General features: G+C 43.6%; 2 protein-coding genes across 4 annotated transcripts in view; one reads left to right on the forward strand and one right to left on the reverse strand.

Annotated features, from left to right (window-relative positions):
* Window positions 1-67: 67 nt before the first annotated feature.
* On the reverse strand, window positions 68-12,626 carry DNAI4 (dynein axonemal intermediate chain 4). The gene is made up of 16 exons (XM_057386939.1): window positions 12,304-12,626; window positions 11,033-11,106; window positions 10,272-10,363; window positions 9,981-10,128; window positions 9,191-9,330; window positions 7,681-7,836; window positions 7,042-7,206; window positions 6,497-6,729; window positions 5,414-5,500; window positions 4,627-4,778; window positions 3,843-4,000; window positions 3,578-3,699; window positions 2,898-2,996; window positions 2,288-2,514; window positions 1,529-1,679; window positions 68-1,197 (listed from the first exon to the last, which is right to left on the reverse strand). Exons 1-16 carry the CDS (start codon window positions 12,595-12,597, stop codon window positions 1,153-1,155), a joined length of 2,343 nt encoding a protein of 780 aa, XP_057242922.1. The 5' UTR covers window positions 12,598-12,626; the 3' UTR covers window positions 68-1,152.
* Window positions 12,627-13,921: 1,295 nt separating this feature from the next.
* The window catches only part of MIER1 (MIER1 transcriptional regulator), a 31,924-nt gene continuing 24,233 nt past the window's right edge, over window positions 13,922-21,612 (forward strand). The window contains exons 1-2 of one of the 3 annotated variants that reach the window (XM_057386933.1): window positions 13,922-14,277; window positions 14,404-14,496. Coding sequence is in view for 1 of the 3 variants with exons in the window: in XM_057386932.1 (XP_057242915.1) it covers window positions 15,400-15,408 (9 nt within the window). In the remaining 2 variants the exon portion in view is untranslated. Of the gene's footprint in view, window positions 14,278-14,381; window positions 14,497-15,271; window positions 15,409-21,612 lie in introns of those variants that run through there. The other 2 variants (XM_057386934.1, XM_057386932.1) reach the window with 2 other exon arrangements.

Consider the following 21,612-nt stretch of genomic DNA (forward strand, 5'->3'; position numbering starts at 1 on the left):
TCCCTGCCAGTGCCAGGCACTGCTGAGAAAATTCAGTCCAAAGCGGGTTTGGTGGCACATGGGTATCCCAGCCAGGATTCCCAGTGTGTCCAGTGACAGGATCTGATCCTGCAGCACTCAGAGCTGAGTTACCTGCTCTGGGAGCAGAGGTTGGTTACAAGTTACTGCTTCCTGACGTTGTTGGCGTCAGTCTCTTTAAGTTTCTATAACAAATCCTTGCAATAAAATGCCTTAAGGAGGAAATTTGTTAATTATGTGGTCAGAAATTCCACGTTTAAGGACAACATACATGAGAAACTTTGGAGATATTGAGCCTTTCCTGGCACCACCAGGACTYTCCAGCACCATAATGTTACAGTTAATTAGTTTTCACTGCATTACAGCCTTGACAGAAAGCTTGTTTTTAGCCAGTAAGCAAACARTCATGGGCATGAATGGAAAATATGGGGTGTGTTTTGGTCAGAATTGTAATAATGGTCAACAAATGATTCACCYTAATGAGTGTCTTTCTTTGAAATGCAGCAAGATGAATTTTATGTCAGGGGGAAGTTTGCATGTTCCCTGCCAGACGTGCAGCACGCAGAAGGAAGTGGCTGTTAATGCCTCACAAATGATCYTTAATTCAGTGCTGTGTTTGAATGTTGGGGTTTATTGTCAGGATAATGAGAGAGGCTGGATGTTCTACATCTATAAAATGCACATTTCCATACATATTGTGCTCATTGGGCTGCAGGGCTATAACTTGTGCTTCATCACTCCTCTGGAGATGCTCCCTGTTTCCTGTGGGCAGGAAGTTCCTGAAAATCTTCCAGGTGGGTGTTTTGTTCTTTTCTTCTGTTCTGCCCCTCAAAAAAACAAGCTTAGACAGCCAAACACTGCCTGCTTCCAACCCAAGGAGACAAGACCCTGAGGGGGGAAAATAAGGGGATAAAGGCCTAAAGAGAATATTCCAGAGAAGGCCATCCATGTATGAACACTGATGGTGCAATGAGGGGACTCCCAGCGGGAAATTTGGGGTATTTGGAAGAAGTTCCTAAACAGTATGGCTTCAAAAAGAAACTTTAATGATTCAAAAAAGGATAACCAGTTTGTGTTCATACTACTGCAAGTCTCTCCTGCTGCTTTCCAGTGGAGAAGGGACATCAGCTGCTGTTACACAGCTCTAGCAGGAGCAACAACGTCTCGCAAGGAACCAACCTGGAAAATAAGAGGAGAAAGAGCTGGTTCTTCCTTGGAATTCTGCTAATTCCAAGCTGATTTCTGTGGCTACATCTCCTGGAAAACAGCACTTCTTGGAGGCCAGGCTGGGTTGCATTTGTGCTGTCATACTTGACAGCATGCAAGCATTTATCTTGTCTATAAAGGAAATTAATTCCCAGTGGTGTGGCAGCAGGAGAGCAGGAACCATCTCAGTTTTAACTGGAATTGTGATCCCACTGTTCCAATATTCCCTAGCTGGCTGTTTCTCAGAATTCCCTTCCTGAGGAATGAGGCCCAGAGCACCCCTGGCCCTCTGCCACAGCCATACCTTGGTTTTGGGAGCAGCCAGGTCGTGCAGCTGCCACACTCCGACGTCCCCAGAGCTGTCCCCCAGCAGCAGGCACTCAGCATTTTTGGCAAAGAGCACAGAGGTGAGATTCCCTTCRGAGCAGGTAGCACAGGAGAGCACGGGGTTGAAGCTGCAAGCCAACAATTCATGGGTACCATGCATTTCCAGCTGAAAAGCTGCACATTGCACTTGCTGTGTGCTAGATTATCTCAAACATTGGGAAGTGAGGCAGTGTTTGGTTTGGGCTCTGCCAGAACAAAAATKCCAGCTGCTGTTTACTGTGGTATCCTGGTTATCTAAAATCTGTCCTAATCTGGAGGGTGGTGGTTAATATTTTTATTGGATGAATAATTTGCTGGATGTGGCAGGGCTCTGGATCCACCAGGGCTTCACACTGTCAGTGATACAAAATCCAAATCAGCTGGACAAAGCCATAGGTAATTGACTCATCTCAACTTCAGACCATCCAATCTTTATCAAAGTAGCTCAGTTTTGTTATTTTCCCTTYTAACAATGCCATAATTTCTGCAGGAAAAGAGCAGGTTTATACTTTATCAGCTCCAGGAGGCTTCCAGCTCCTTCTTTAAGCCCAGATCTCTGGTATCTCATGTGCTTTTACACGATGAGTATTTCAAAATGCAACAGTTTGGGCAAAATGTGGAGCTGTAATGATCTGCTAAGGTAACAACGTGTGACAATTCAATTTCAGAATCATCCTGGAGAAAAGGCATTACTCACATGCTGGCACTCAGATCCCAAATCTCCACCCTGCTTTCATGGACTGCTGCGTAGATGAAGGCTGATTTTGGGGCCCACTTGATGTCATGAACAGAATCTGTGGCAGTGGTGAAGGTCACAAGGGGGGTGTGGGAATCTCGGTGCCATAAAAGAATGTTCCAGTCAGCAGAGCAGCTGAGGAACATGTCTGTGCTGGAGGGATTCCAGGCAACTTTGTACACAGGACCCTGTTTGGGGAGAAATCAAACAGAACTTGGTGTTGCTGTAGAGCTACAGAATCCATTCCAGAGCTCCCCAGCCTTTGTCCCAGAGGTCACTCTTTAACTGTACAGGAAAATCAGATTGYTGATTGCTGTCTTAAAATAAAACCAGGACTAAAGCTTTAAACCAGTTCATAGTTTTAAGAAATTACTTGGGGAAATCCTTAGTGTAATAAGTAATCCTGTAAGACAGTGATGCTTTATGCTATAGGAATTATTCCTAATATAAAAGAATAAGATTCAGATTGTTGCAGATGTTATGTTTACTAAATGTAAGCAAAAAAAAATTATTAAATTTTTGATTTTAATTGAACAGCTCCCGCTGTCCTTGTTTACAGTGGATCACTCACCTTGTGGCCTCTGTATGTCCCCAGAATCTGCTCCTTGCCTGAGCAAGAGCAGCAGTAGATGTGGCCCTCTTCTGTTCCAACAAGATAAATACTAGGATCCTGAAAGAAAAGGAGAAGTAGCCCAGGTTGGATGATTTTATCACTGATGCAGAAATCATCCAAATTTGACAGAGCTAAGGAGGAGCTTCTGTAAGTGCTGAGTTAAAAGTGAGGCCACAACGTTGCACATTTGCTGGGTGTGTTCTCCAACAGTGCTCATCTTATTCTGGGGCTCTTGACTCTGGAAAATCCTGGATTTTCAGCCATCCATGTGGAAAATGCATGAATTCTTCAAGTGCTCTGTGGAGGAAGTATTCAGCTGGATGAAGAGAAGCACAGCTGAGASCTGGAGATGTTGAACAAACTCTCCCAGCCTTGGCCAACACGCAGAGRGAACTGCCCTGGGACCTGCCCAAGGAAATGTGAATAACATGCTGGGAGGACAGGGCTTGTTTTACTATTTCACCCATTTGGGGAAAATTTACTAGTTAAGAAGTAATTTGCTTCAAAATTAATATGCTTTAAATACCAGTGCCAAGTCCCTGGCGAGTTCCCATTAAGGCAGCTCCAGCTGAGCATCCCACCTCTGCTGCAGAATTTTTGTGGCTAAAACTCAGCCAGGATGGGTTTTCTGRGCCTACCTCTGGATGGAAGTCGAAGCACATTCCAGCTGCCTGTTGAGAAATGGGAGCTTCACTTTTCCTTTCTCTCTCACCTGGCAGCTTTTTCTTTGTACTTTCTCTTCGCTTGATTTTCATCAGATCTGTACAAAGAGCAGGAGGGTTTGTCAAATGGGTGTGAGGAACTCGTGCTGCTTTGGGATGCCCAGCAGCTCTTTCTGTTCTGTGGGATAACTGGTGTAAGGAATGTCAGTTGAAATCACAAGGAGCAGTTTCAGGTGCTCACCTGAGCAATCCAGCCGTTGCTGTATGAGCCACTCTGTCATTCGCCCATCTGCTGAGATGCAAATCAGCTTCTCTTTTTTGTCACCTCCTGTTGCACCTCTGTCCTGTTCCACCCACCTCAGCTGCCACACAGAACCTGTGTGTTTATTTAAGGATGCACTGGGACAAACAAATGCATATGGTAAATCGTGTATGAGCAAAGACAAGGCAATAGATTTGAAAAATAATTAAGCTTCCACTTTGTAATGAGCATCAAGCCTTATGACAGAAATGTTTGGCTTTTCTTTTAAAAATGGTCTGAACATTAGTTGTTTTCTCCAGGAAAATGTTTCTTTTATTAAACATGTTTGGTATTTAGTTTYAGGGCACTGTTTGTGTGCTGCTGCCTTTCAGTGACACCCACACCATGAGATCTATGGGCACCTTGTAGGAGAGTGCCTGAAACCTGGAGCTGCCTTAGGGCAAGCATTTCCCTCATCACCCTCCCATCCCCTCTCTCATTTTCTTTTTAATTCCTGCCCAYCCCTCACCTGTTTTGATGTTCTCCCTATTTTTGGCAAGTGGGATCAGAGAGAAAGCCCCAAAAGCTACCACTGGTCTCCCATAAGGATTTATTATCCAGGACTGAATTGTCATACTTAGGACATGGAGAACAAATGATAGGTGGGGRTAACTTGCTGCAATTCCTGTAAAGGTGAGGGAACAGCACTCCTTCACTGCCCTTTCCCAAGGTTTATTTGCTCAGAGGAGCCCAAGGTGGGAGGGATGGGGGCTCAGAGCCTGACCTGCTGTCCAGCAGAGCGGTGTCATCGCGGCTCCGGACATCGTAGACAGCCACACATCCATTGGCCATCCCAACTGCCAAGAGGTGGGGGCTGCCCAGGGAGAAATCCACAGCGGTGACACCGTGYTCACAGTGGAAAATGCGCTCRGGCCACTGCYCAGGAGACAAACACAGCATTCATTATTAAYTCACMTCTCTCTTCTCAACACTGGGCACTGAATTASTGCTGGAAAACTCCAGTGATGGTRGCCACRGTGATTAGAAATGATTCTCWGTTYTGACTGGCYCCATGTATYTCTTTATGKAACTGATAAAATTAGGAAAAATAYAGAGATTGTGCAGAAACATGATGCTGGAAAATGAGTTAGGAGAGGCTATTCCAAACCAAATACCTAAAAATGTTTATGGTAACAGCAGGGAATCATGAGAGTATTTGATGTGGTAAAGATGCAACAAAGATTTGACTCTGCCTGGKTTAAATTAGTCTGATACAGTTTTGGCCAAATGAAATTTGTAGAAGAAATCAAAGGGAACTTGTATAATTTATGGCAATCAGAGATTTTTACTGGGACACTTTACAACTGAGATTTCCAAATTTTTTTTAATGGCTTTTTTTTAAAGGATCTGTTTTCAGATGGGCCTGCAGAGGTGTGAATGTTGCTGTGAAATTTCCTCTCTTTCTGACAGCGTTGTGTAGAAGTTAGATAATTGTAGTTAAAAGGGAAACAAAGCAGAAATTGTGCAGAGAAAAGCACATTGCAGCAAAAGCAAACAAAGAGGCTCGTTACCATGGGGTTCTTCAGTGACCAGCAGCAAGCCAGGCCTTTCTTCTGATCCTGAGAAACAAACTCTCTGTAACCAACTGCTAAGAGATCCTGCAAGCACAGAGACACAGGGACAGCTCAGCTCAACTTGGGGCTCAGTCCATTTCCAAAGGCACCTTTGTGTTAACAGTGACCCTCAGCAAACAAAGCTCGTGTCCTCTGCAGGGAGGAGAGGGATAGATTGTTCTAGAACCACATTTTAATGTGCATTATTYAATGGAATACATAAGAATAATTCTYATTTTCTCTCTCAAGGTTAYTCTAAAAGGAGCTTCAGTGAGCACCTCAAACTCCTGACTTTAAGCTTCCTCCAGTCCAGTGAATTCCCTTCATTCCTTTCCATGGGCAGAAGTAAAGAACAGCAACAAGACTTCAGCTTTTAGCTCCATTAATTCTTCTTTTCCTGCATTCAGCAAGTAATTTGTGAAACTCACACTTTAAAAGTCGCTGCTTGTTTGCCCTATATTCTGATACTGAAATCTCTAAATGTGTCCAACTTTTTAATATCTGGAGATCTGGTATACTTAAAGTATGAAATGGTCTTTATTTTTTTTCCCATCCTGGGTTTCTGTTTTTCATCCTCAGCTGCTTTTTCCTTTCTTCCACTCATTATTTTTGTTTGGCCATAAGCAAGTTCTGTTGGGAAAACTGAGCTTTTACATGATCAGATTAAAAAAGCTTTGGCTTCTGTGTTGTTATTGTACATCTTACACTTAAATTTTGGGGAATGCTGCTTTTTTGGGAGGTTACTATTAAAGATGAGGTGTCTAAACTATCACAAACTCTATCAATGATAACTCTATCAAAGTTTAGCAGCAGGGATTCAAATTTCAATTCCAGAACAGACCAAGTGTATTAACTTTGTTGTTCAGGGTAAACTGGGGCAATTAATTGAATTAAAGCTGTGCAGGGATCAGCCTGTAGATGAAGGCAGCAGGARTGAGGGGTTGGCTCCATCTCTGAGATCCCACCTGAGTCAGGAGTTAATTCCCAGCACCAAAKCTTGTCCCAGTTTGTGCCCAGCTCCAGAACGATCTGTTCACTCACAGGATTCACTTTGTTCCATGCCATACTGCTCACACTGTGACCACGGGTTAAATCACAGCTGTATGACCACAGCAGCTCCAGGCTGGGAACTAAAACTTGTTCTGGAGTTACAGTCAGATCTAACAAAACCGATCGTCTAACGAGTGTTTCCTCCTTTTTCTCCTCCTCCTTCTTCACCTCTTCCTCTTCATCTGAATCTTCTTCTGAGTCAGTCTCTGAGGGAGTTTCAGGCTCTGAAATGCACAGAGGTGGTAGAATCTGAGTAGAAACATTTCACTAATCTCACCCCAATTGTTCACAGAAGAAGAAAAAATTGCTCTTTCAGCAAATATTTTGCAGGGAAAAAAAGAAATAAGTGAAGATTTGGGGAATTAAGACATTCTAACTTTTAAAACTGTGACTAAAATGAGCCAGGGACGGAGCAGACAGCAGGATAGGGGTGAGTGTTACATGAGTGGGTTCAGCTACCCAGCAGAAAATGAGGAGTTTCTGTGGAAAGTGAGGAATTTCTGGCTGGAAAAGAGGTGACTGAGAAAGGTACAAACCTATAAGGACAGGAATCTGCCGATAAACTGCAAGTTTGGGTTGGAAAATATTCTCCATGAGAATCCTCTCCATGACAACTAAATCGTGCTGYAGGCTCTCTGATGCTAAGATCTCTTCTGGATTGCATTCCTTCTCCTCCTGGCTCCTGGCAGGAACAGCACTGTCTGCAATGATTATGGAAGAAGCTGAATCACAGAATCCCAGGATATTCMGAGYTGGAATGGATCCAYRGGKATCATGGAGTCCAACTCTTATGGGATAGAAATRCTTTGAACGTGATAAAACTTCACACAGAATCATCAAGGGATGAGAACTCTCCTCCACCTGCAAAAAGCCATTTTTTCATGCTTTAATTTTTTCTTTCATTGCTCAGATACTTCTGGAATTTTCCCCAAATGGTGTTTTGCTTTTGCTTCCTTAAATGAGTACCAGCAAACCTCATCTCTGATTATTTATCTTTATTTATTTATTTCTGATGGCAGTGCACAGAGAAGTGCAACCCTGTCCAAGTTTTTTYAGCAAACTCTCTTGCAGATTGCCAGCAGGCCCAAACATGTTTTTCAGGAAGTTTTCCCCCAAATCACAGAGATGTGCCTGGTTTAGGAGGAGGAAAACAGGGCAGAAATRTAAAATGTTACCTCTGYGAGAAGGGACAGCCACAGGCTGACYGTGCTCTTCAGCWGGGGGAGATTTGCTGCTTTCCTCTGCTGTGGTTTCAGGTTCTTCTGTTTCTGTAGGTTCTGCTTCTGAGGCATCCAGAGAATTGTCCAGATCCCAAGAAGTCACCACTGTCCCTAGGAAAGGATTTTCACACAGGTCACTTTATTGCAAGGAGCTTCCTGCAGCCCAGCAAAGCTTTGCTGTGTGTTCTACATCCCAAATGCTGTCCAGGAGGGCTTTGGAACCAGCTCTGGTTCCAAAAATGTACACAGAGACATATCCACAGTTGGTTTTTGAACTGATATTTGTGATTTCATATTTKAATTTCATATTTTAATTGCTATCATTTGCAAACTTATCGAAAAGGTTGCTTGTACTTAGTAAGTATAATTAAAACAGATAAAATAACTTTAAAGCTTTTCCTGTTGTGCAACTACTGCAGCTCCATCAGGAGTTTTTTGGGGCATGGCTCCCCTCGAGCAGGGCCTTTCCTTGGTGTGCTTGAATGAGCCCTGCTGATGCTCAAAGCAYRCAGAAAAAWAAAGCAAATATCTTTTCTTTTCAAATATCTTAGCRAGCAAATATCTTTCAAAAAGCAAATATCTTTTATTATCTACTTTTGGGGTTTATTCCCTCATTTTACAYACACAGACACAAAGGAAAAGTGTTTGGAACACCATTCCTGTCATTTTTTTTTGCCTCTTACACACAAAAATGCCCCCAGTGAGGCAAAGCTCACCYTGTGCCCCTGTTAGAGATTCCTCTGCAAAATTGTTTTTTTTAGGGCATTAAGGTTGTACATCCTGTAAAATTGCACTGATCTTGTGAACCTGCCAAGATTTTGTGTGTTCCCCAAGGTTTTAAATCTCCTACCAGAGGTTCTCTTCTTGGCATTGTGGCAAACAGGAATAGAAAACCTGAAAAGGTTAAGGGGGGAAAAGGGGAAAAACCAAAATATTTTGAGGGAAGAGCTGAGGATTGGCTGGACAGTGCTCAGGGCAGGGCACAGCAGCTCTCTGGGASTATTAATAACTATTTAATTGCAATGGATTCAGTTTTCCACCAACAAAATCAAAATTTAGGAGGGGTAGAAAAGGCCACCACAAACCCTGTCCTGGCTGAACTTAAAGCTCTGGAGGAGAAAGTCAAGGAAACATCTCCATTTTTGGAAACATGCAGTTTTGAAGATATATTCATGTCATCACATGGAAGTAACTTGTTTAAGTAAGATTAAAACAGAATTCTTATTATCTTGACAACATTTTGATAGTTGAATTGATATTTTTGATTTAATAATTTAATACTTTATTGATATAGTTGACAATTGTGCATAAAAGGTTGTATTTTATAAATGTCAGTATGACAGATAAAATATTTTCAAATAAAGCTTTTCTTGCTTAGGTACAGCACTGGCAACATCTCTAAATTCTCCCAAACTTAGAGATGGAAGAAAAAAAACCCTTTTCTCAGTATCCTGCCCAGGTTTACCTTTCTCTGCTGTGTTGATTGTGTCACATTGCACTTCCTTGGTTTTGGCAGCTCCACCAAGGGTTTGCACCATTCTTTCTTCAAAGTCTTCACTATCAACTTTAGCGTGGCAAATCTGTACATAAATCCTATTCCTCTCCCTGGAAAACAAAGGAAACATTGGGTGGGGGCTCCCTGGAAAAATCCTGCCTGGAATTGGCAGTGCCTTTAACCAGGAGTTGATAGTAAAGGATATTCCATGTGTTAAATTTACTGCTYTTTGGTTTGCTGGATGTTATTTCAGTCTTCGTGTCCTTTCAGCGGCTCTTTCTGATCTTTGTGCTGCTGTTCTAAAATGGGAATGGCCTGTGGAGAACAGAACCCAAAAAAAGCAAAATTCCCCASTCCAGCTGCCTGTGAGCTTTGGGGGAATTCAGAGTTCAGAGCTCTCATCTCTTTGGAGTGGAAGGCAGAGCAGCAAGAGACAAAAATGAAACTTCTCCTTTTCTATTTCAGCATTTCCACCAAAACTTGCAGTAGTTCAGGGAAGACCAAGGGGAGCTGCCTGTTGTGTTTCACTTTTTTAATTAATAAATAATTAGCTGCAAAGTTACACATAAAAATGAATGCAGCAGTTTGAAAAATCTTACTGCCCTCATGAAAATAAAATCTTTTTGTTCCTCTGTATCACCCTCCTCCATCCCTGGGTTTTCCTAATCTGCCTTCATTTTTTCAGTGAATTCAGTAGGAATTTCATCAAGAACATGGAGCTGTAAGAAATGGAGTCTCTCCTGTTCAAGATTGGACTCACTGAACTTTCTCAGCCTCCTCTGCCTCCGTGGACATCAGAGCAGGGGGCTGATCCAACATCCGGAGCGTGTCTGTCTCAGACAGCAGAATATCCACCCTCTGCTCCAGCTCTGCTTCTGTCAGGGCYTCCTCCTCCTCCTCCTGTGCAGCTGAAAAACATAAAAAAAAMCCTTTTCTGCTCTGAAGTAGCACAAGATAAATAAATTCTGTAAGTGCTGTAAGGCCCTGGGTTGGCTCAGGGCACACAAATCCCAGAATAGTTTAAATTTATAATTATTGGATGTGTTCTTACCAGACAGGCTCAAAGCTGGGTCTTGTTGAGGTTCATCTAAGCCAAACTTGATTGTTGATAAGTTTGATATCCAGCTGCTGCTCCTATATGTCCTTCAGTGACAAGAAACAAGCAGATATTGTCTCAAAAAYGAATAAAAAATTATTTATTTTCAGGTGTACTTTGTAATTTTAATCAATTTTTAATGTATATTTGCTCCAGGTTGATATCCCAACCCCTGGGATTATCCTCTGGAACAGCCAGCCTGGGACATATGGCAAAAAAAGCAATCTCTTCATCTCAGAAATCMATATTTACAATTGTAATTACAATTTGTAAATAATCACAATTATTTCTTACTTTTGATAATGCTGTGGCTCAGGATTTTAAATTTTAAAACACCAATAATTATTTACCTTCTCTGCATGACTTAATTGAATTTGTCAGTCCAAAAAGTCCATTGACTTTGTTTTTTCCCTCTGTGCTGAAGGTTTGTAAATGATCTATGTAGTGAAACATAATTTAGGAGTTTTAACTCCAAATTTTTTGTTTAAGAGAATTTTTGCAGATGGATTTACMTCATCACAGAGAGGTAACTTGCTTAAATAAGATTAAAACAGAAAATTCTTATTATGTTGACAATATTTTGACAGTTGAAAATATATTTTAAATCTTTTGATTTAGTGTTTTAATTGACATTGTACATTTTTCATAAAAGGTGGCCTGCACTTCATAAATATCATTAAAACGGATAAAGTATTTTAAAATAAAGCTTTTCTTGCCTGGGCACATCAGCATTTGGGTCTGGCTGGAAGAGGGGCAGGGGTGTCACATTCTTCCCTTCAGCATCAAAAACCTGAAGAAATATTTAAACAATCAGGAGTATTTCACTGAGCTGCCACCCCAAAGAACAGGGAGGGCACTTGGAAGGGTTTGCATTCCTGCTTTTCTTCAGGGATCAGCTCCACTGRGCTGGGATTYTATGGGAAAATCCACATTTCCATCATTGTCAGTCCCTGCTTCTCCCTGTGGCTTTTCCAGCTCATTTATCCCATAATGAGCACCAAGGGTGAGTTWTTGATTCTGATTAATCCAGTCCAATTAACAGCACAGCCAAATAAACGACAGAAACAACAGCACATCTTTCTAACAGCAGCATTTAAAATATTTTTGTGCAGGAAGGTGARTAAAGCACTTAAATAAACAACTCCAAGGTGACTTTTTCTAGGAATATTCTGGGTTTTAGGTGAGGACGTGGAGGAACAAATGTCAGATTAGAAATGTTAATTATTGGGGTGCAGTGGAGGTGCTGCAGGAACAAATGTCAGATTAAAAGTGTTCATAATTGGGAAGCCATGGAGATGCTGCAGGAACAAATATCAGATCAGAAATGTTAATTATTGGGGTGCAGTGGAGGTGCTGCAGGAACAAATGTCAGATTAGAAATGTTAATTTTTGGGGTGCAGTGGAGGTGCTGCAGGAACAAATATCAGATCAGAAATGTTAATTATTGGGGTGCAGTGGAGGTGCTGCAGGAACAAATGTCAGATTAGAAATGTTAATTTTTGGGGTGCAGTGGAGGTGCTGCAGGAACAAATATCAGATTAAAAGTGTTAATTTTTGGGACACTGTGGAGATGCTGCAGGAACCAATGTCAGATTAGAAATGTTCATTATTGGGGTGCAGTGGAGGTTCTGCAGGAACAAATGTCAGATTAAAAGTGTTCATAATTGGGAAGCCATGGAGATGCTGCAGGAATAAATGTCAGATTAGAAATGTTAATTATTGGGGTGCAGTGGAGGTGCTGCAAGAACCAATGTCAGATTAAAAGTGTTCATATTTGGGACACCGTGGAGGTGCTGCAGGAACAAATGTCAGATTAAAAGTGTTCATTTTTGGGACTCCATGGCTGCCTTTGGATCCCTGGAAGTGTCCCAGACCAGCTTGGAGCCCCACCCATGGGAACGGGATCAGCTTTGGGTCCAACCCAACCATTTTAGGGTTTCATRGGTGTGGATTTTGGACTCTTCCCACCTTTCTGAGGGTCTCTCACCTGCACAGGACCTGGGACTCCCAGCAGGGTCCCCCTGCGTGTGGATTTGCCCTCGGAGCTGGTGGAAGTTCTCCGGGAAGCCGTGGAAGTTCTGCGGGAGCTCGGGGCCTTGGTGGTGCTGATGCTCATTCGGTGTGGGGGAACTCCTCCCCTGGCCCTGCAATCACCCCCAAAAAACTCCCAAACCAGGAAAAAACACCCCGGGAAAATTCCCCCAGCGCCTGGCCTTGGCTCCAGCACAGCTTGAAAGGTCTTTAAATGACTTAAATAAAAAGCATTGCTAAAGGATTGCATTAAAAGTAATTATTAAAGATAAAGGGTCATTAAATTTAAAGGGTTTCAATGGTCATTATGTCATTTTTAACCCAATAAAATGTGGAAACTGCAGGGTGGGTGCTCTGTGAGATGGCTTAATGTTCATAAATATTGTAATATTTATACTATATTTATATTGATAAAATATCAAATTATGTTAGATATTTTCCCATTTATTATAAATCCCAATTTATTATCATTTATTATATACTCCCAATTTTAATGTGCATTATTTAATGTAATACATAATAATACTTCTTATTTTCTCTCTCAAGGTTATCTTAGAAGGAGAATTTATTATATTATATTTGTATTGTAATATATTATATATATTATGTAAAGGATGTAAACTATTTATAATAAAAAAWTTTCACAATTTCCTACATATTCTCATTTATTATATATTACTGATTATTTTAAAGGAGTTAAACCATTTGTGATAAAGGATTCCTACAGCTTCTTATAATTATAATTAATTCTATATTGATAATTATTTTAAAGGATGTAAACCACTTCATAATAAATATAATAATATAATTAGTAAAGGATTTTTACCATTTATAAGAAAGGCTTTTTATACTTTATTTATTATAACTATTTCTATATTATGATTGAACATAGAATGTAATTACAATTTATTATATTACCAATTATTTTAAGGGACGTACAAGATTTATAATAAAGGATTTTGGCCATTTATTATAATTTATTATATATTCTTCATTATATATTACAATTCATGATATGTTACCCATTATTTTAGGGGTTGTAAATCTTTTATGATAAAGGATTCTTACCATTTCTTATAATTTATTATATGTTGCCATTATTTAAGGGGATGTAAACAATTTATAATAACGGATTTTGGCCATATATTATAATTTATTGTATATAATTATTTATAATAGAATATAATGTATTACCAATTACCAATTACTTTAAGGGATACAATCAATTTATAACAAAGGAATTTTTCCGTTCATTAATTACAATTAACCATCTATTCTAATTGCTTCTCTGTTATAATTTATCATCAATTCTCGAGGATTTTAAAGGCTTTGAAGCTAATGTAATTTYAAGAACTTTGCAGGTTTAGGCCCTCACTCACTGCAGAGGCCGCATCCCGGCGGGGCCCATCATGGCGTCGCGCCGTYACCATGACAACGCCGCCCAACACGCGGCGCGGGGATTGGCCGCCAGCAACGRCGCCGCCGATTGGTCGCTGCGCGGCGCGCGGGCCGCGCTGTGCTGGCGGCCGCAGCCCCGGGCCGTCCCCGGGCTCCGGTTCGGGTCCCGCCCCCGCCCCGTGTCACCGAACCAGCGCTGCCCGCGCCCGCCGCGACACCGCCCCGCCGGCGGCTCGCCGTTCCCGCGGGGCTGCAGCGCCTCGCTCGGGCTTTCACCCCTGAGTCAGCAAAGTCGCGCCCGGCCGGTTCTTTCGGCACCGCCCGCGGGGAAGCGTGTGAGGGTTGGGGATGCGGCTCCTCGGCGGAGGCRCCGGGCGTGCGTGAGCCGCGCGGCTCTGCAGGGGCACGGCCGAGGCGTTTAACACAACACAGGGACGCGGTGTCCTCGCTCGCTGTGACAGCAGCCGCGATGCCCGACGTGCGCGCCGGGCGCTGCCCCGCGCCGGCCCGGGGACAGCGCTGAGCCGGGCAGGTGAGGCAGCGGGGCTGCAGGGAGGACACGGTGAATKACCGCTGGGTTTGGGCCTTTTTTTCTGCTTATTTGGGGTGATTTTTCGGGTTTTATGTTTAACCTAGAGTTCTCATTGTGCCACCCAAGAGCCTCACGCCCAGCAGAAGCCCCCGTTTCCCGAGGAGCCCCTGTTCGCCTCACGGCCGATGAGACACCCCCCGCGCCTCTGCGGCTCCCCGCGTGAGTACGGCGGCGGGAGGGAGGGAGGGAGGGAGCGGCACCGGCACCGCGAGCGAGACCGGCGCTGGGCGATGATGTGGAGCCGGTGCTGGCGGCGGGCGGGGCCGGAGGGGACCGTGAGGGGACCGTGAGGGGCCACGGTGAGCGGGAGCCTGAGCGGGATGAGGGAACGGGGCGGGGCGKGGGCTGGGCATTGAGTGACAGCTAAAGGGGCGTGGCTTGTGCGGGAGTGCCACGTGAGTGGGCGCGGCCGTGCCGCGGGTGGCACGTGAGGGGCGTGGCCTGTGCCGAGTGACATATAAGGGCATGAGGAGCGGCGGCGGCCGCGCCTTAGCGGGGTGGGGGCGTGGTCTAGCGCCTTGAGTGACAGGCTGAGGGGCGTGTCCTGCGCCCTGAGTGACAGGCAATGCGTGGCCTGTGTAATGAGTGATAGGCGGTGGGGGCGTGGTTTATACTTTGATTGACATGTAAGTGGGCGKGGCTTATAGCTTGAGTGACAGCTGGGGGCTGCGCTCTGGATTACAAGGGGACCCTGCCTGTGCATTGAGTGACAGGCGAGGGCATGGCCAAAACCCTAAATGACCGGCGATGGGGCGTGGCCTGGGCGCTGATTGACATGTAAAGGGCGGGGCCTCCGCCGTGACTGGCAGSCTCGCCCAGCGCTGTGTGACAGGGAGGGGGTGTGGCCTCCCGTTGACTGACAGGCGCTGTGGGCACGGCYTCCCTGACTGACAGGAGCCGCGCGCGCCCTGCCCGCTTCCCGCGGTGCGCGGTGACGTCGTGCGTAACGTGGCCACGCCCCTCCCGCCGCCGCCGCCGCTCCCGGTCCCGTCCCCGCCGCTCCCACCGGGACCCGGCGGCTTTTCCCGGCGATGTGAGCCCTTCCCTGGAATACCAGCGATCATGGCTGAGGTGAGACCGGCGGGGGMCTGCCCGGGAACTTGTTGCGCGGGGCCGCAAGTTTGTTGTGGGGACCGGAGGCCCCCGAGCACCGGCGGTCCCGCCCGCTCCCCTCAGGGGCCTTCAGCCCCCGGGACTGCCCAGAACGGGAGCCCTGAGGCCCCTGAAGGCCCCTAAAGGGGAGCGGGCGGGACCGAGCGCGGCGCCTCCCGGTTTTTGTAGGACCACATATGCTAAAATATCTCTTTATTTCCTTTAAATATCTTTTTGTAGTCGTTAAGACAAAGGGGAGCTGCTTAGAAGGTACTGCGGTGTCCTGGGAGGGAGAGTTCTCTCGTGGAAAAGGGAAGGATTCCCTGAATTTGCGGGGAGTGGGGGGTTATTTGGGAATAATGGGAATTGTGTTGTGGAATATAATGGGGGAATAATATTATAATGATGGGGAAATAATGGGGAAATTGTTAAAAAGCCTCTTTATTGCAGTGTTGGGTTGTTGGGGCATGGATTTGCCCATCCCAATAGGATCAGCTCTTTCCCTTTTAGGAGGGGAATGAGGAGTGATGAATGGCTGTTCCATGAAGTTTTCCTCGAATTATCCCCAGATCCCAACCTCGGGGCCATTTGCTGCTCTAGCAGTGTTCACAAATGGATTGGAAATGCAAATTTGAAAAGTATGTGTTGGAAAAGTAAAATCTGTGGGACAGGTGTTGCTTCCAGAGCAATTTGGAAGTGTCAGGATTGGAATATTTTACAGAGGAGGCTTCTTCCCTTGAAATCCCTGAATATACAGGGATTTTTCCTTAAATTATTTTATCTTTTCCTCCCAAACCGAAACTTTAATGGAGCAGCCTTCCTGTTGTTGGGACAACATGTCCTGAGCTAATCTTAGAACTTATAAGAATCTGCTTGTGTGGTTTTGTATCTTGAGAGGGAATCACGGGTCTGATCCCTGATTCCAAAAAATGTGGATATTAAACTCTGCCATCTGTAAAACTGGAGAATGTTTTGGGCCTGTGCTCTGGGCATTGGAGTATTTGGGATCTTTGGCTTGCGGTTTTGTCGATTTTGTTCACTTTTTGTTGATTAACCCCAATATCCTGTGATAAATCCCATTATTCTGTGGGCTCCTGGTGCTGTGTCCTGTGGGGCTGAGCTGTGAGTAACTTCCTACTCCGTGTCACGTCCTCACATCGACGTCACAGCGGTGACAGCACCGAGGGCTGGGGGGTTGTGCTGCCCAGGGCTGTGAAATCCCACTGGGATGGTTTTCCCCRTGTTTGGTTTTCCCTTCATGGATGTTGTTCCAGTGGGTGAGGCCTTTGTTAGCTATCAGTCTTGATATTGCACTCAGAAAGGACCAGAGTTTTCATCTTTGCTTTTTGAGGGTGAATTCTTTGTTTTGGTGTCTCTGTTTGAGGTGAAGGGGTAGAGGAGCATTTGGATGAGTTCAGGAGCAGCAGCAATTGGAATTCATTCCCAGCCTTTGAGTTGTGCAGGCAGCTGTTGCATCTGCAAGGAGAAACGATAACAGTTTTTTAAGAAGTGATACTTTGAGGGATTTAACCAAGAGCAACAGTTCCCAGCTGAATTTGTRGGTTGGAACTGGATGGTCTTTAAGGTTCTTTCCAACCCAAATCATTCCAGCATTCTGTGAATTTAGGGAATTTATAGGGAACAAGGTGGGAATTCTCCTTAGTGCAGCATTTCCTCAGAGTTCTGGTGTCAACCACCTGCCTGGAGGAGCTGAAATATGGATGGGAAGGCTACAAGATGCAAGACTGATGTTGTACCTCTTGCTCTCCTCCCATTCTTCCCTCTCAGTGGAAAATCCTGAGCTGACTGTTCTGAAGGAAGGCACAGGAGCTCCTCCTTCACTCAGGAACGATCCYRAAATGTTGTGTTGTAGAGAATCAGCTACAGACACAAACCTCAAAGCACAATATAACTCTGAAAGTTGCTGAGTTGGACAGGAAGACTCTTCAGAAAGCAGAGTTGAGCCTGGGTAGTCAGGGAGGGAGGCCAGAAAGTGAAACTAAATTCACCAGAAGTACTGCTTCACTTTTGCAGAAGTGATTTGAATACAGGGCAGACAAAGAGARAAAAAAAGGATTTTGAATACATATTAAATTTGGGATTAATAACCTGTGTTAGGGTTCTTTTTATTTTTATGTGATTCCTCATATTCCAGCATGTCCGAAGTTTGTTCCAGGCATCAACTGGAAAGAAAATATCTCTAACTTAAGATCAACTGAAGCTTTGTGACTGTTACAATATCCTSCATTAAGCTGCTTACGGGGTGGTTTAGGTGGAGGGAATGCTGATACACACAGATTTTCTCCAAAATAAGTATTTTAATGCCTCCTGAGAAGAAAAGATTGGGGCTGAAAAGCTTGATTAGCAGCTGAAAGAGAATGGTTTTTGTTTATTCAGCCTTTATAATGTTGGAGTGAAATGTAAGTGAGAGAATGAGATCTTCTGATCCCAAAACTGGAAGAGCTGGGGTCAGACTTTTGTGTCGAACAGAGGCGGCTCAGTGCCTGCTGTAATTTCCAGAAGTGCTGAATTCCTGCTGTTCCTTTTGTTCCATGAAGGGATGAACCAGTCAGGTTGCTACAGGCGCTTGCCAGGTTACTGAGCATGGAAAGCTAAAGGGAAAAAGATGAAGATTTGGGGTATTTTGTTGTCTTCAGTGAATTAGGAGGAGTACCAGAGCTGCTGTGTGGGAAGGAGGGTGCTCATGTGTGGTCAGAGGTGAGGTGGGAGATTTGGGGACAAAATATCCCTGATTTGTGGTTGGCATAGCTTGGAATTAATTGCAAACTGGTTTAATTTATGGGTTGGAGTGCGCTAACAGTTCCTGAAAGGGGAGATCCTGCTTCTCCTGCTTCTTTTGTGTGGATGCCCCTTGGTAGTGCTGGGAATGGTTGGATTTGGTGGTCTTGGAGATGTTTTCCAGCCTAAAGGATTCCATGATTCCCTTCCCCATGATGGTGCTGGAACATCACTCCTGTTTCTCCCAGATCTCCAACAGGCAACTGAGCAGCTCCTTGTGTTTCTCACCCGTCCCTGAGGTTACTCAGTTTTCTGACCTGCTGGAATAGGAACTTAAATTTTTGCCTCCACAGGGTGAATTTCTAAGGGAGTTAAAAATCTGAATTGGCATTTTAAGGTGTTGGGAAAGTATGGGAAGAAGCAGGAGCTGTCTTGGAGCAGGACCAGTTCTCTTGAGGTGTCAGTGGACAATTAAATGCTTCAATCTAATTTATTTGAGTGCGCTTTAATGTTTCTTGAGTTTCTGAAAGTTCAGTTGTTTCCACCAAAAAATCATTTTATTAACATTGTGTGCTTTAAGAAGTCATCTTTGAATTCCTATTGTCTGGAAAAAATGCCCTTTTCCTCAATGTTCTGCTTCTTTTAGCTGAAAAAATTTAAACTTTGTAGCTGAATTCTGGTTTCATATTTTGGAAATTACTTTCTGATTTCTATTTTGAAAGAGCTTCAGGATAGAATGCAGAAGAAATACATGCTCTGATAGCTATGCTTAGTAACCTTTTTACGTTGTTAGTATTTTTATTGGACTAAGGTGTAGTAGGAAGCAGTCATAAAGTTCAGAGTCACTGATGTGTTTGCAAATTGAGGTGTTTGAACAGTCAGAGTTTTTGAGTAGCTCCTGGATACAGAACAAGGTAAAATTAAATCCAGGTTTCCTGCTGATCTAAATCATTATTAAAATCAGGGATTGATACCAGTCAMTCATATTTTTCCTGGTTTGATCTTRAATTTTCTTTTTTGTGTCATTTGGAGCGGTGTTTGTAGAATACTCCACTCAGGTATCTGTGAACCCAATGGAGAGCTGGGAATTCTGGTTTTATTCCCCTTCCTTGGTGAGGGAATAAGCCCCAAAGTGGTTGATTATAGACACTGATTGCATTCCCTCAGGGGAAAGCTCTGGGTGGGGAATTGCAGGGAATACAATGGCACTCTGCATTTCTAATCTTCAAAAATATGGTGACCCTTGGATTATTTTGTCATGACAGAAGTGGATATTTTTTCCATGTGATAAAATATTGGTGTTTGTGGGCTTCCAGCTCAGGACTTCAAGTCCTTCCTAAAGCAGCAGAGGGATTTAGGCAGACGTTGGAATTGCTGTAAAATTGTTTCTTTTTGAGCCTTTTCCTGGCCAGAAGCCCCGGGCTGTATTAATATTTCCCTCCTAATCCATTCACGTCACAAATTGTCCATAAGAATGTTTCCTTGTGGTGCCTGGCATATGACTCTGGCTGGAATTCTGYAGTAGGATCCATGGAATTCTAGTTTTTCTTAGCAAGATGTTTCAGGTTATGACAAGAAGTTAAGGAAGATGCTGGAGTTTGTAATGRAAATGAAYSTTAAATAGTTGGAAAATGGGGAAGKGTGKAATTGTGTGATTGCCCGTGGTGTCGTGCTCCATAATTCTCTTGGAATGGGAARTTCTCCTGGTGAAGTTGCAGGGATCRTGTCCTGYCCCCCAAAGCCTCMCCTTGGCTGCAGCTTCCTTAGGCTGGAGCWCCAGCCCTTCTCTTAGGACCCAAAACCAAATAAATGCCAAAAACAGAATWAAAAAAACTACAAAACTAACAACACAGCCACTTTTACAGCTATTATAATACACCAATCATGTGCTAATAAGTAGAAAACAAACTACTAATTAACCAATAAATTTGGTTAATTKAAATTAAACTTTAAATTTAAATTAAACCAACTACCATTTACACAAAAAACTTAATATAAATGCTGTTACTAAATAAATCTTAAAAAAACTCAACCCAAAAAATAAAAAAAAAATCTTTACTCATTACATGTATAGTGTTATCTGTCTCTACTGCAACAAGAAGGTGCTTACACCATCCTGATGCTTCCTGTGTCTCCAGTCTGGTCTTGAAAACTTCCAAGGAAAAACACTGGGAAAAGTCACCCTTATAGAGGARTCAAGGCTCAGAAGGGAATGACCAAGCCAGGGAAACTTTCTGAGGCAGCAGCTTCAAGGCTTTTGATATTCCCATTTGGGATGTGTGAGCTCAAATATTGCAGCTGATCTTTGTGTTCTGGAAAGACAAGGATTTTCTCATTTAGCAACCAAAATAAAAAAGTAAAAATCCATGGATTTTAAAAAATCCATGGATGGAAAGGCTTCCATTTCAGGGATGTCACTGCATTTTGGGCTGTACAAGCATTCACATGTAGAACTGTAAAAGTGGACCAAAACTGTTTTTTTTCTTTTCCCCCTGCTTCAATATGTTGCTATTTTCTTCCCAAGATAGAAATGTGGTTTTTTTTTATTTTTTGACACAAGTTAATTTGTAACACGACACACAGAGAGGGGCAAGCTGGGACTGTAGCCTTCCTCTTATGGAAAGGGATACATCTCCMTGGAATAAAGGATGTTATTCCCTATTTTAACCAGTTCTTTTCTCCAGGCCCAGCTCACAGGAGAGTTTATTAACTTTGGGATGTTTCCSTATTAGCAGAGTTTAAAACCTAAGCAAAGTGATGGGTTTATCAGGCATATTATTTTCAATATAAACAGAATTTAATTCTAGTTTTTGACTGTTTATGTAATACTTCACGAGCTGTTAAAGATAACTGAGTCCATTCGAACAGGATGTGTATTTGTCTTGTAGGAACTGCAGATTGTTCTCCATATTTTCAGATGTTTCATTATTAATCAGTTCTGTTAAACAGTGTGAAAGGTGTTAGCAAAGACAAGAATTCTGTGAGTGGAAGTGAAACTCTGTGGTGTCCTGCCCCTTCTGTTCAGGTGTTTTGGCTGTAGAGGAAAGAGAGAAAGTTCAGTGCACTCCTCCCCCAGCTTTCACACTTTGGGGTATCCCATTCCATTCCATTCCATTCCATTCCATTCCATTCCATTCCATTCCATTCCATTCCATTCCATTCCATTCCAAGCAGCTCTGAAGCTCTGGAATAAGACCTGGCCATCTCCTGGCAGCGTGCAGCACTGGGAATTGCCTGGAATGAACTCCTGAGCTGCTCTCATCAAAGAAACTGTCAGGATGCCTGTTCAGTGGAATTGTGTAATTGCCATCCCAAATGATGGTGACGCAGATCCCAAAGTCCAGGGAGCTGTTTTAGGGGAACACTGTCCATATTTCCACATCTGACACGTCTCTGCTGCATTCACCTCTTGGCAGTAACAGGGAGAAAGAAAGAGACTGGCCA

This window comes from Malurus melanocephalus, unplaced genomic scaffold, assembly GCF_030028575.1.
Source record: "Malurus melanocephalus ecotype Western Australia unplaced genomic scaffold, MMel_1.1 scaffold_1101, whole genome shotgun sequence".
Lineage (NCBI taxonomy): Eukaryota > Metazoa > Chordata > Aves > Passeriformes > Maluridae > Malurus > Malurus melanocephalus.